Source organism: Nannospalax galili, unplaced genomic scaffold (assembly GCF_000622305.1).
Source record: "Nannospalax galili isolate Female #2095 unplaced genomic scaffold, S.galili_v1.0 scaffold9, whole genome shotgun sequence".
NCBI lineage: Eukaryota > Metazoa > Chordata > Mammalia > Rodentia > Spalacidae > Nannospalax > Nannospalax galili.
In genome coordinates, this window is record NW_008360332.1 from 5946210 (window position 1) to 5961260 (window position 15051).

General features: G+C 40.0%; 2 protein-coding genes across 2 annotated transcripts in view; one reads left to right on the forward strand and one right to left on the reverse strand.

The window, feature by feature from the left end:
• Nucleotides 1–761: 761 nt before the first annotated feature.
• Gng5 (G protein subunit gamma 5) lies at nt 762–7879 on the reverse strand. The gene is made up of 3 exons (XM_008826235.3): nt 7693–7879; nt 4601–4740; nt 762–1002 (listed from the first exon to the last, which is right to left on the reverse strand). Exons 1-2 carry the CDS (start codon nt 7771–7773, stop codon nt 4615–4617), a joined length of 207 nt encoding a protein of 68 aa, XP_008824457.1. The 5' UTR covers nt 7774–7879; the 3' UTR covers nt 762–1002; nt 4601–4614.
• Nucleotides 7772–15051, forward strand: part of Spata1 (spermatogenesis associated 1) — a 56996-nt gene continuing 49716 nt past the window's right edge. Inside the window, exons 1-2 of the mRNA XM_029560303.1 lie at nt 7772–7859; nt 7943–8040. Coding sequence (XP_029416163.1) covers nt 7772–7859; nt 7943–8040 — 186 coding nt within the window. The remainder of the gene's footprint in view (nt 7860–7942; nt 8041–15051) is intronic.

A 15051-nucleotide genomic window follows, 5' to 3' on the forward strand; every position in this document is an offset into this window, starting at 1 on the left:
TCAGATCACTTCTCTCATTTGCATTTTCAAACGTGGACAGGTAAAAGATACTGCCTAACTTCTAACTTTCATTGTGGACCCCTAGTGTCTGGGTGCACAGCATTAAATCAGAGTCCAGATTACCAGGATATACAGCAGAGTTGCTGATCTTTCATTCCTGCTTTCTTGCGCCTTTTTACCTCTTTCATACCTGCTTTCTTGTGGCAATAGCAATACCTTGCTATTGCGGCACTCCCCATTTAGGCCTTGTCTCATGTTCTCAAGGTTTTCTTGATTTGTTTTGATGGAATTTGTCTTTCCAATCTAATTGTCTTTTAAGTATAACTAACTGGTAATACTTCTAAAAAAAAAAAGTTATTTGGAATATTTTGTTTTGTGTGTAATGTATGCAAGTCTGAGGAGGTATGTGTACCCATGAGCTCACAGAGGCCAGAAGACGGACACCAGGTGTTCCTGGAGCTCACCTAGGCTAGTCTCCCTTCTCCTTCCCCCCCAAGAGCTGGGGTTACCTCATGGTTGTGTAGCAAGCATTCACACTCCATGAGCCACCCCCCCAGCCCTATTTAGAATATTTTTCAAATAAAATAAGCCCTGTAAGTAAAACTTAAGGACAGAAACTGGAAAACTCTTCAAAGAACAAAGATGTATAATTGTTCTGTAAGTCCCTAGTAGCCTTGCCAATGTAAGTCATAGTCTTAAGAGTTGGTGGAAGGAAAACTAAGAACTATCAGGTATTGAACGCCAATTAATAACACAGCACATTTCATACTAGTAATAAGGCCAAAAATTTGTATGCTGTTTTATTGTATGTTACAGCCAGTGTATATAAAATAGTTATAACCTTGTGAAACAGAAATCCATGAAAATTCAGAGAGGTAGCTGTTAAGGACTGACAAGTAGAAGATTGTATTATGGCACATGTGTTACAGGGACACTTTTGTACAGGCTTCAAATTTAGTTCTCTTGAATATTCACTGGTTCATGAAAAGTGGCTTAACAAACCTGATGGGAGAAAAAAGACAAAATATCAAACAGTAATACTTTCAAAATATTTTTATCACCAATACTTAAAACAATTTCTTTTAAAAAAAGGCCATTCTTAAAAAAATTATAAAATTTTATATGCTGTAATTTTCATACTTGTTTTTCTGAGTAACAGCATTTACAACCCTTGTCTTATGGTTCAACTTAGAATTTTTCAACTTAATGGTGAAAACATATGCATTCATTAGAATGCGATTTCAGACTCGACGTTTTCCTGAACTTACATGATTTTCATTATGTTCTTTAGAGACGCTATACAGTAACAACAGTGAGACAGAGCCTCCCAGGTCTGCGACACAATCAAAATGGTGAACTGTCAATACTCTAGTACACTACGTTGCTCAGCTATCTTTATTGGGTTAAGTCCATGACACATTTTTCAACTTAGTATGGATTTGTTGGGATATACACCTCCTAAGTCAAGGAGCAGCTGTATTTCTAGGGGGTTCCCTTATTGAACCTAAGCCTGTTTATTCTGTTTGTTTTTTAAGATACATTACAGGGTTTTTAAGTGAGAAATAGAGGGTGGAGAGAGCACTGGCTGCTTTTGCAGAGGACAGGGATTCAGTTCCCAGCACCCAAATGGCGGCTAACAACCATCTGTAACTCCACTTCCAGGGGATCTGATACCCTCTTCTGACCTCTGAAGGTACTGCACATTGGTACACTTACATGCAGGCAATACACTCATACACATAAAATAAAAATAAAGTATTTTTTAAAAAGAAACAGGATAGGAATGCTTATGGTACAGTAAAATTACAGAATCCAACTTTCCCTTTATTTTCACAGCCACTCCGTTTTGAGTTTTACAGATTTACTTCCTAGTATTACTACTGAAATATACTTGTATCATATTAAAGGTAAATATACGTTTCATAAGAAAAAATCTGAATATTTAGAACAATTCAGCAACATTTTGAAGATAACACAGGTAACACATCTATTGACCTACACACAGAAAACATGATGCAAGGATGTTGAGCACAGCAGTGTTTCAATAGCATACAAAATGGACAACTGAAATGTAACTTATTAGAGGAACAGATAAATTTCTGTATACAACAGGTGGCCGAACGGTCTACACAAATAATACACAAATCTCAAAAATAAAAGTTACAACTTAAAAGATGGTATTATCTTAAAAAACAATTAAAATGCAGTTAAGTGTATGTAAGAATGCAAAATCAGGCATAATAAGCTACATGGAAAGGTACACAGCAAAGCATGATCTGTTTGTGATGATAGGTATAAGGTTCACCTTTCTATTTATTTGAAATTGAAGCACTTCATAACAAATGAAGAGGTTTAAACAAAACCAGTGCTTGGCGGGGGGGGGGGGGGGGGGGGGAGCCCATACAGTATATGTGTGTTACTTAAAAAATAATTTAATTGAATTTTTGTGAATTTCATAGAAATATTTTGATGACATTTATGCCCTTCCCCTGTCTGCATCCTTCTGATAGCCCCCTACCTGACTTAAATAAAAAGTTTAGCAGAAAAGCACATGCCCTGGGCAGAACACAAAAGAAATCTGGGAGAGGTTATCAAGTATGATTAAAAGTTCAAATGTTCATTCCTTGCTTGCTCATTTTACCTCTAGAAACCTAAGAGGTTAAGTACAGATGGCTACCTTGCTGCAGCCTGAAATCCGCAAACTTCAATGTTAAATGAAATAAAATTAAGTTACGGTACAACCACTGAAAATCTAGTATATAAAAATTAAATGAGACAGGAAGCTTCACTGACATTTTAAAAGGCAGGATGTAAAATTGCCTATAATATGATACTTATGTTTTAAAAACTAAAGTCTTTAACTCAAGAAATATATTTAAGAGTGGTCATTTCTAGGTGCCGTCCTGGCAATTTGTTTTTTGTAATGTGTTGCTAAATTACCTAAATTTTGTGTTGTTTTTAAATAAGAACCACTTGTAGCTGGATGTGGTGGAGCATCTGGGAGGCAGAGGCAGGTGGATCTCTGTGAGTTCAAGTCTAGCTTGGTCTACATAGTGAGTTCCAGGACAGCTGGAGCTACAGGGAGACCCTGTCTCAAAAAGACAAAAAAACAAAACAAATAAAAAAAAACCTGCGAGTATAGATGCCAATGATTTTTAATCCACGCAGTCATTGTAGACCTTTAAGACTATCAGCATCCAAGTACAGAATGAGGGAACTTACGGATTCATTCACATTTTTAAGAACCAAAAGAACCAATGCTTCTATACCCAAATATCCTTTTCTTACCCGAAAGTCATAATCATAATACCCACAAAGTTTTGTCTTTTTAATTGTTAGAATTAACTGTGACCATTTTACTTTCAAGGTCCCTATCTCATTTATAAACTTAAGCAATTTAAACACATACAGACTCTGAGCAAAAAAGCTATTAACAGGATGTTCAAGCTTAATGTATTAAATGAAAATAAATTATTTTGTAAATATACAGACACTGAGTCCAAAAGGAACCTTTAGTAAATCATAAAAATAAGAAACTTCTAAAAATTCCCAAATATTGTTGCTAAGCCAGGAAATAATAAGATTGTTAAATATGGTAGCTAGAGTACTGATATTATTTCCTATGGAGAACCTAATACTTAAACGTGGTATTATTGCCCTCCTCGGGTATTTTAAAAACTAGTCATCTTAACCAGTCATGTATTTACTGCAACTGTACTTTCACTTCCTGGACACTCCGTAAATTTACAAAGCCTATGTAGCAAGAGGTAATGTAGGAAGCAGCTGCCTGGACTTTTCAAGTCAGAATGTTAGCAATAAGGGTTTATACCAGGTACAAAACAGGTTTTAGCACTATTAGTTAAACTTGCTTCTCAGTTCAATACTAATGTGCCAAGGATTTAAAAATTACAGTATCTTTTAAATTATCCAAAGCACATTTTTATTCATACTTCCTTTGGATATGGTTTTTCTCATGGACCTAGAAGATTAAACATTAAACAAGTGGTTTATTTTCTTAATCTCAAATCCAGTCCGCTGTCTGCCACCACAAACTCAAAGCTCTGATTCTCTGGTGCCCAACTAACAAGAATGATGATTAAATCCTGTTATTCCTTTTTCCAAATGCCTATTGGGTGTTCACTTAAGCACACTTACTTTTCCCCAATTCTTTGTTATACTGCCCTTGCAGCTGGGTTCTATTAGATCAGAATTTATTCAAACCTACCTATGAATACCTTAAAAGTCATTCCCTGAGCATTGTAAATTTTGTTAAAGTGTCAATTTGGTAGGTACAAAAAATAAAATAGTATTTGAAGACCCCAAAGTACACATGCCATTAGGCCAGGGCAGTAAAAACATATCTGTGACAATGGAGTTTTCTAAGTCTCCTATACCTTCTTTATGGTTATTATTTAACCTTCCTTATGGTAAAAACAGAAGCCATTAGTCTTCATGACTACCAAAAAGTTTCCACAAATCCACAGAAAAAAGGAATTTGGAGTGCCAAACAAAATTGCAGGGGTGGATCTCATTAGCGCTGCAAACAAAAGATCAGACTGGTTGTTCCCCTGTGGAGGTCTGGTCCATCTAGGACACTTACCTCTGAAAGGTGGACTACAGAAAGGAGCAGACTTTCTGCGGCCTGAAGGGATTTGTGCTTGAAGACACTCCAGTCAACAGAGGGTCGTGCTGAGCATTCTGCAGACAGAACTGTTTCAAGTCTGCAGCTGCCTGGGAAACCTATGAGGAACAATGGGGATTTAAGTTGGTCTTCACAGATCTTTGTAAACTAGAATAAACAGCATTTCTCTGTACTCAAAAGATATATACTACTGACAACTAGCAGTCATACAATGGCTCATACAACACTTCTAATAAATAAAACTGGTTTGTGGTATTTTCGTTTTTGAGAGAGGGCTATTTATTTTGAAATGGTCTGATAGTGCAGGCTGGCCTCAACTTGCTAGTATAATGGATGGCCTTGAACATCTGATCCTCCTGCCTCTACCTCCTGAGTGCTGGGATTACCGGCATGCCCACCATGCCAGGTTTATGTGGTGCTGGAACCTAACTCAGGACTTCCTTCATGCCAGGCAAGCACCCTAACACCTGAGCTGCATCCCAGCAGTACCTAATATTAGAGATTCAACAAAAAGATCAACATTATAGCAACTCGGTCTTGAAAACAGTATTACTGGGGAAAAATGCCCCTGTGAATGAACAGAATATGCATAGAACTTAGAGAATCAAACATTATTATTCAATGTGTTCTTTAAGTTTATATCAATTCATGTACTATCTTGCATTTTAAGCTAAAATTGAGGAAAAAGGCATGCATTCATTCACATAAGCACCTACTATTTTTATATATTCTGATGAGGTAATACAGAATAGCCATAAAGCCACACACAGATGGTCTTTAAAGTCCTATTTGGGTAACATTATATACACATTGCTAAATCCTATTTGAGAGAAATAACAGTGTTTCTTAAAGGCAGGATACTCAGAAAGGTGAACAGTTCAGGGTACTGAACTGTTCATTAGTCCCAGTAATTTTTAAATACTTTACAAAATACTTTTACAAATGACCACACCTGCTTGCTTACCCTTTCCTCCCTAGTGTAGGGAGGGTAAGTAGTTATCAGTTTTCACATGGCTCCAGTATTTGGTTTCATTCACACTGAGCAATGAAAATACAATAAAGTGCCTGCTAGTTTTTGTTTAAAATGTAGAAAGGGTCCAACCCAATTCTTTTCAAGCTGGCTGTCATGTCCAAGCCCTGAGAATAAAAATAACAGATCCCTAATGCTGTGTAACTGATAGCTCAGAAAAAAGGCTAAGGGCCCTGCAGTAAGAATGATGGGGGTTAGCTGGGTGTGGTGGTACACGCCTTTAGTCCCAGCACTGGGGAGGCAGAGGCAGGTGGATCTCTGAGATTGAGGCTAGCCTGGTCTCCATAGCAATTGCCAGACCAGCTGGGGCTACAGGGAGACCCTGTCTCTGACCAAAAATAAAAAAAGAATGATGGGGGTTACAGGATGACTGGGCCCACTGAGTCTCTGAGCTGACATTTAAGCTGGGATTTCAATGGCAATAGACCTAGCCCAATAACCATCAGTGAAAATCAGTCTTAGGACTGCTTTGTTTTAGGCTATTCACTTTGGAAGAAAAGCCTTTTGTCCACGTTGATAAGAAACCAAAGCGCCATCAGGAGAACTGAGCAGTCATAAAACCCAAGACTCAACTGAACAAGCTGCTAGAGCAAAGGCCCCATCCAGGAGGCTGACACTGCAATCCTGCCTTAATTATTAGTACCCTAACTCCCCCAATGTCCTGACCTACCTCTGGGACTGTTAAGAACTTGTGATAATTACCAACTACACAGACGTAAAGGTTTAAACAGTGAGCTCATGCTAAGTTTTAAAATGTCAGACAGTACCTGGCATAGACAGGCATGGGGAAAACGATGCAAGATGTTACCTGAAACCTGACCTCTAGACCTGACATGTCTAGAGAAAACTCACTTAAATACCCAAAGTGAGATGTCCTCCCCTAAAGGAGTCTGTTTGTGTTGGCTTAAATGATCCTAATCAAAGCCTTCAGAAAAATTACAAAACGTACGAAAAGCTAGGGGTGGTGCGGGCTGCTGGGGGTCACAAGGTAAGGGAAGTTCTTCCGGTATGAGAACTTTCTTTGGCGCCTAGGGCATACCACTGCTGTCATTACTATGTTCACCAGCCTTTTTTTTTTTTTTTTTTTCTTCCTTAACTCACCATTCTTTCACGGATTACTCTGTGCCAGTAACACATATGAATGATAATGATCAACAGATGGCTTCACATCTCACAGCTACATCTGGCCAAGAGTGACTAAGCCACCGAGATGAGGTGAGATTTCGTTTGGAGAAAGAGTCCAAACCAAACTGATGGGCGTTTCCCGTCCCTCCTAAGATCACACTAAGCCAGCCAGGCCCCAGACGTTTCTAGTGGAGGAAGCGCAACAGGAGCGTCCCCAGGTACACTGGTTAGAAATTAGTCTTCCGTAGGCAAAATGCGTTCACCTAAGAAACGGGCAGCTTGCGGCAGGGCGATTTATACTCTCGTTTCTTTTTTTAATTCAAGTGTTTTTCACTTGTAACCTAACTGTGGCGTCAGAAGCCAATCTGCTAAGGATTTGGGCTAAGGAGAGTCCTCAGAACACTGGGTTTCCTATCAACCAGGACAAAAGGCTTCTCCCCCTAAACAGCCCAAAAAGCCAGGCCAAGGCCAGCCCGGCCGGCCGTCAGGTGCCTCCCAAGGTCAGGCGGCGGCACGGCGCCCGAGGAGCGGAAGCCTGTGTCGGAGGTGCACCGGCCGACCAGGACGTCCCGGGACTCCGGGACGTTCCGAACCAAACTTGCTCTTTGTTGACCCACACAGCATTTTCGCGTGTTCCGGGGACGCGAGGATGGGGAGCAGGAATCCACATATGGGAGTAAGTCTGGGACGCCTGGGGTGGGAACGAGGCTGGGGACCAAGCGTGGACGAGACTCCTGGGGCTCGGACCCGGCCTGGGACGGGGAAGCGAGAGGGAGGGCGGGGGCGCCGGGGAGGCCCGCCGGGGCGGAAGGGCGGGCTGGCGCCAGCCCCTTTCCGCACAGCTGGGCCCCGCCGCCCCCGCCCCGACCCCGGCCGCCTCGCTCGCCCCGCTCACCTTCACGCGGTTGAGGCCGGCCTCCAGCCGGAGCTGCTGAACCACCTTCTTCATGGCGGCGACGCTGGAGGAACCCGACATGGCGCACTCGAGAGCCGGGCCGAGCGGTCACTCCGTCCGTGCTAGAAGCTGCAGGTCGCGGCGGCGGGGGTGGAGCTCCGAACTTTGTCTGCAAAGTTTCCGGTTTTGTGTGCTGCGCGCATGCGCACCCGGCCCCCTGGGCTCCCGCCGAACTGCCCCGCGGGCTGAGACCGACGGGGAGGAGCGGCCGGTGGGCGCGGCGGCGACTGGGGGCGGAGAAGCCAGGCTGAGCCCGCCCCTTCCGTGTCTGGGGAGCTGCGCGCCGAGGTAAGAGAGTTGCGGGGTGTCGCCACCTTCTCCGCTCTCCCAGGACCGTTAGGGGCTGCTTCGGCTTTGAAGGAGTGCCTAAAGGCCTGACGGGGGATGCTGCGCTCCTCACGGACATGGCGACCGCGGGGAAGGAGAGGCGGAGGGAACAGCCGTGGCGGCGCGGGCGGCGCGCACCCGGACCCCGCCTTTTGTCCGTGCCCGACAGCTGCCTGCGATCGGACCCCTCCAGGCGGAGGCCGCTGGGCCCCAGTCGGGCTCCTGAAGGTTTGCTTCCGGCACGGGGAATGAGGAGCTGGCTCCTAGCCCTTTCTGTCGCCCTTCCTGCGGGGAAGTTGCCCTTGTACATGGACAAAATAAAATTGCGTTTAGGGAACGTCTGCTCTGGTGTCTTGTCCCTGTAACTGATCACTTCCGGTCTGTAATTGAAGCCCAAAGGGGTTTTCAGGAGAAAAGCCTGGGGAGTTTAACTAGACTAAGCTCAAGGCTTTGCCGTCTTGCGTCACAGCACTTAAGTACTTCCTGTTTCTGTGGAGTAAACGGACTCCGGGCACACAGTTTTCTATAAACCTGTGTGCTTGGGTTATTTGTCTAGTTGGAAAATCATATAATGTGCTCTGGGTTGAAAAATTACATTAGTAAACAGCTTTTATCAGTTCAAAAAAATGTGCACTGCAAGTTTAGCACCTGACGTACGTACACGGTGAATTGTAAGAGGTGAGGGTTGCTTCTACGCTCCTTGTTGTATTCTTGGGCAAACATTTAAACTGTGCCGAAGTTATAAAGTTTCCTGGAGTTTTTGAGAATTAAATAGTTACATATTTAAGGAATGTAAAAGATACCACAAGTATTTTTTCCCTTACGCTCTGTTGACTATAATATACTAAAATCTCAACACAGATTTGTAAGATTAAATACGTGTAACAAAGAATTTTCGCTTTATCGTAGCTGTTTTAAGAACTAATGCTGGAGAAGTTAAAATGGTCCAGTCCCCACTACTATAAGGAAGTGCTGAGGAATAAACAAAGCTTATTTAGTTTTAATCTCAGGAAGTCTTTTTTTTTTTTTTTTTTTTTCTTTTCCAAGCTATTGCATTAGGAAACCACAGAGTACACTGCTGGCTCAAAACACCAGATCTTATCTTAGTTTTTATAGTATGTGTCTAATAAACAATTTGACTTGGATTGGGAAAGAAGGAAAAACAGAATTCCCCTTAAATTCATTTGCATGAGCTGTGAGCAATAAATAGTTTGTGAACTCAGTATCTCCTAAAGCAAGTCTTGTTCTTTGCCCTTCCGCGATGATCTCAAATATTCAAAGGCCTTACCATATGTAGATATTCACATTTGAGATTGTTAAAGATAGAACTGTGTTGTCAGAAATAACTTCACACCAAGATAATCTATTAACAATGAATGACAAGGGAACACAACTAAGAAATCTTGTCATTTTAAGCTTTGTCAACTAGACATTGTCAATTTAAATCTACCTAGTGTACTCAATTGGACCCTAAGTTCTTTAGTTTTCTAGGTTCAATATTGAATAAATAAAATGCTTTCAAGATTCCTAAGCCTTTGTAGTTTAGTCAAAAGCCAGGAGGTATAAAATTCTGCCATTTCTCAATGAGTTGATATTATTTGTGGGCTTCATCTTGTAATGGTGAACACCCTGGACTCTTGAGTTTATATTCTGCTTTTATCATGGCAAAAGAAATTGAAGTTTGGAGAAAATGAGTGCCTTGCTTCTAGAAAAACTACAACTTAGAGCTCCTGGCTTTTATTCTGTTATGTAGGTATGATGCATCTCTTCCCATGGCTCTGCTCATATATTGATGTAATTAGTTTTCATAACTAAATGTGGAACTATAAAGTTTTGTTACAAGGAATAATAAAAAGACTTAAGATAGCTAGTGTACTGTATTTTTAGCTCAACGTCTTTGAATATTATGACTCATTTTCAAGGCATGAAGTATTAAATATCCTTATTTTAAAATGTTAACTCTCAGGAGACAGGGGCAGGCAGATCTCTCTGAGATTGAGACCAGCCTGGTCTACATTGCAAATTCCAGGGCAGCTGGGGCTACAGGGAGACCCTGTCTCTAAAAAACAAGTTATAATTTTTTTCTTCTACCTTACTATATTAGCCTTTACCTCCTGTTATATGGTTTATGTCTCAGGTATACTCCAAAGGCCCAAATGCTAAAGGCTTGATTACTAGCCAGTGGTGCTATTGGGAGGTGGTAGTTCTTTTTAGAGTGAGGCTTAGTACTATAGTAGAAGGAAGTTAAGTGCACCATTCATGGGGATATTAGGACACTGGCCTCTTCCTCTCTGTTTCATTTCATGGCCACCATAAGGTGAGCAATTCCTTTGCTATGTGTTGCTGCCTTGATGTCCTCTGTCGCCACAGGCCCGAATCAATAGGCCGAAGTGACTGTATGGGTCTATCCAAGCCACATTCTGTTCCTATGAGAGCACATGTCCTGCCTGAGCATAGTGTGTGACTCTCTGTGTTCCCTGAAATTTAAATTCCTTAGATCCAGTTAGAAAAGCAGCTGCCTTTTGAGCACATGGTCTAGATGGTCTAGAACGTGCCTACTGCCCAACATTCCGGCCTAGGGCCTGGGGACCACCTTCTCAAACCCTTCTGATTGTTTTCCATTCCCCACTCCAGGTTCTTGGAGGGAATCACTGTGGTAAGAAAACCCAAAAACCTGAGAAGTTTTTCTTTTCTCACAGAGATAGAACTATTTATGGCCTCAGAAGCCCCGAGGCAAGATGGATAAAGGGGCTTACCTGCCTAGCAGCCAAGTCCCCAGGCACTAGTAAAATCACCATGCATGAACACCAAATAAGTTACTAGAATTTTTGGTGTCCCACTATAGTTGCCAACATGATACAGGGGAAATCAGGGTCCCCTTACCAGGGTCCTTAGTCTCATAAAAGAATTTAAGAATGGACTCAAATGGAAACTTAAGGCACTTTTATTAGAATTTAAGGAAAAATCCTCAGGGCAGGCAAGCTGTAAATGTCAGCAGCTGCCTTGAGTTGGGGAATGAAGGGGAGGAGAAAAGCCATGAAGCCATGCAGTTTAGAGCAAGAGACCAGAAAGGAGACCAGACCAGAGAGGAGAAAGGAGTGGTAGAAGAAAAGGTACAAAACCCAAACTGTTCAGATAGCTCAGAGCCTTAGGGAAAGCATGATTAGGAAAGAGACAGAAGAAATGGAGGGATTAAGCTTTTCTGAAGAATTCAGGCAAGACTTTGGAAGAGCCACATGTCCAGACACCAGGAGGTGGGGATTCCTGGAAGGAAGTTCACCATCTCATTAATGCAGTAGTTATTCTGCCCAACTCCCATCTCTTTAGCATGACTTAAGGGGAACCCACCTTCCTAGGGGTGGTCCTGTGACCAAGTGATTGACCAGTGAAACTGAAAAGTTGGTTCTTTTACTCAGGCCACATTCTGCTGTACCCAGCCGTCTCCCACGGGGCTTTTGGCTACTGTAATGCAGGGACTGAAACTGTAAGCCAAAAATAAATCTTTCTTACTGTCAAATTTACTATCTCAGGTATTTTCTTACAGTGGTAGAAAGCTAACACAGCTCAGTCGTTGCAATTCTAGCCCCCAAAGGAGACTTTCATCTCTATATCCCTTTTGAAAGGCTTCCCCAAACGTTCATAGAAAAGTGAAAAGGCAGTCTTTCATCATTGGATGTGTATATACTTCAAAATGTGTATTCTTTATAAACAAATGAAAGAAAATTATACTTTCTACTTCTATTTATAAATCCACGCTTATTTTTTATTGTTTATTAACATGTTGACTATCAAGAAGAATGAGACAGGTTTCTTTTTTATATTCAATGTGAAATATACTTGAAGCAAATCATTTTCAATCTTAACATTTTTCTACTTTTGTAATATAAATCTTTAGGTGCTTTACAACTAGGCATTCTAATGTCATTTAGTAACAGAAGCATCATTGCAATACGTGCTTTAATTTAGGTTTTGTTCTGTGCAAGTAGATATGCCTGTCCGTTTGAAAACTTTGTATATGAGTGAACAGAAATTTATAGAAATTGTTCTCGGGTTACCTTGGGATTATGAAAACTTTACTTGCTCAAAAGGTCTTGAAGAAATTCATGAAAATTTTTATATTTTTCTCATATAGGTTTAATTCTGTATCATTCTGTTACTCTCTGTGTGACCCACCTTCATATAAAATATATGTCCTGAGAATATCCTAGGTCAAAACAAGTACACCATTTTTGTCTACATTAGGACTTAAATACACAGTAAACATCATTCTTCAGTTGGTACAAGTCTAAGCACCCTAAATGTGTGTATGCCCTGGAGTGTCCTCAGGCATTTTAATTATTTAGCTAACACAAGTTACCTTTTAAATGGAATAAAACTTTATTCATTGGGCCAACCATGGACTAGGCAGTGCAAAACTCTCAGGACATAAATATAACCTGAGCTTGTCCTGGTGAGAGTGAAAGGTGGGGAGGGTGTCAAGAAGTACTCCCATCGTCTGTCATGAGGTTGACTGTTTTCTGATTTCTTTTACTTTCAAAGTAAAGCAATCCTTGTCACATTTTGCATTACTTGAGCAATCAAGTAATTAAAAGAATTTGAGGGGACTAAAGAGACAGCTCAGTCAGTGGTTAACTGCTCTTGCAGAGGACCAGGGTTTAGTTCCCAGCACCCACATGGTGGCTAACAACTGTCCATAAACTGAAGTTTCAGGAGACCTGGTGCCCTTTTCGGGCCTCCCCAGGTGTTGCACTTACGTACATAAGGCAAAGCACTCATACACATAAATCAGTGATTTTAAAAAATTTAACTGGAAAGCATTGTAATGTACCCAAGCCACTTTTCTTGATAGATTTAAGAAAATAAGCCTTAGACCAGTGAATGGTTTTATATATTATATAGGACTATAACCCTGCTTTCCAGACACTGCCCAATCTATTTGATTTTTTGGTGAGATTTGCTATATTAATATACATAAATATAGCCCATATCAGACTCCTGTTTTAGTATCTACTTAGGATTTCTAAAGTCCACTGAGCATGTCTATGCTCACTAGTATTAAATCAAGCAGTAACTAAAACTTACCAGATTGGCCTGACGGGCCAGCACACACCTTTTATCTCAGCACTCTGAAGGCAGAGACAGGTGGATCTCTGTGAGTTCAAGGCCAGCCTACTGGTCTACATAGCAAGTTCCAGGTCAGTCAGTTACAATAGTGAGACTGTCATACACACACACACACACAAATACAAATCCTATTAGCACTAAAGAATATCAGAAATTCCTAAAGCTTGATTTTAGCTCTCTTACAGATTCTCAAAGTTATCTTTGATAATTTCTACAGTCTTTTTATACTGAGGCCAGATGTAGCCTTGAGATATTTTTCAGAAACTCTATTTTTAATTTGTGTTTTTACTTATTTATAGACAAATTAATACTAGTTCATTGGAATTGGTATACAAGATGACGTTGGTTTTCCATTCCTGAAAAAAGAGTTGTAAAGCAGAATGTTGCAGTAAATGGAAGGTTAGAACTCTAGAGTCATTTTTTCTTTGCTCACTGAATCTCTTGTTTGAATTGTTGGAATTATCCAACAATTAGATAAAGGAATGTCCTTTATCTAATTAGTAATAAGTAAATAATTTGGGAAAATCCCAAGTTATGTTAGGATTTAATGCATGAAATGACTTGGTTAGGAGCAATCCCAAATTTTAGTCATGCCATTTTAATTAAAGCCTCTTTTGATTTAATAACAGACTTATTCAACTTATTCAAGCAGTAGACTTAAAACATAGAACATTCTTATAAACTATATTCTCCATGAAAACCCCCAATCCATGACTATCCCACAGATAGGCCAAATTGGAATTGATCCAAGAGGAAAAAATTCTAGAGTCATCTGTTTATAACTACTTTCAGCTATGTAGCTCCTCAATTTCCCTGCTATAGCCGATTTGCTTAAGCAATCTGGTTTTAAAATCTATTTGTAAACCTTTACAAATAGAGTTTTCTCATAATAGGGCTTGTCTTGTGCCTATGATACTACTGCATGATTTCTTCTGTATTTCTGCTTCAGTGACTTCCCAGTAATATTGGAATCTTGAGTTTTCTTCCCAATTCTAATCTTTTTATATCAGATCTTTCTTATTTGTTCTTAGCTATCCCAGAATTTGGTCTCTAGTACTGGTCCAGCCAGAAATGACAAACAGAATTCTTGTAGTACAAAATATGGTCTCTTCCTGTTACTTTGGAGGGAGGAGTATATGAGAATGAAATTTACCAGAGAACAATAGTAAAGTAGGTCTTTCGCCTTTCTTGAGTACTCTATTAAAAATTTGTTCTGAATTAAAATACTATATTTAATGTATCTACATAAATTAAAATTCCAGTTTCCTAATTTGTACATCATTTAATGGATTAACATGTACTGTGACTGGATTATTATCACTAACTCTTATCTAATAAAAAAGTAACCATAAATATATCTTAGGCATGTTTTTTTGAAAGTTCATAATAGAGACTAATATTAGCATAAGGGCAGAAAGGGCCTTTGACTAAATACAGAAGCAGAATTACTATTTTCTTCAGCTATTAATATACCTAAAAGAGTGGCTTATAGTCAAAATGACTAATCATATTTTTAGTTTTAATTATTGCAAGAAGTGTAGTAGGAACTAACATGTGAAATTAATTTGATTACAAATATTGAGCAACCTATGAAATAATCTTTTAATTTCTATGCCTTTAAAACAATTAGTGGTATCTAGTAGTGTTTCTTAGAGCTGTAGTCTACCAAATCAGAAGAGATTTGAATTTTGTTGGACTTAAATTACTACTTAAAATATGAGTCAGGGTTTTAGCAATGTTTTTAAATATAAAAAACCTTAATTAGTATATCATTAAGGATTGGCCAACTTTAGAAATTCCTTTTTAGAATAATATTTCAACTACCTTGTTTTTCAATTTTTATTATAT

Excerpts from the sequence above, each read along its gene's own strand:
- Gng5 (XM_008826235.3), bottom strand. The coding sequence starts at position 7,773 with ATGTCGGGTTCCTCCAGCGTCGCCGCCATGAAGAAGGTGGTTCAGCAG. Across the intron at positions 4,741-7,692 it reads CCGGCCTCAACCGCGTGAAG|GTTTCCCAGGCAGCTGCAGA; the intron begins GTGAGCGGGGCG and ends TGTTCCTCATAG.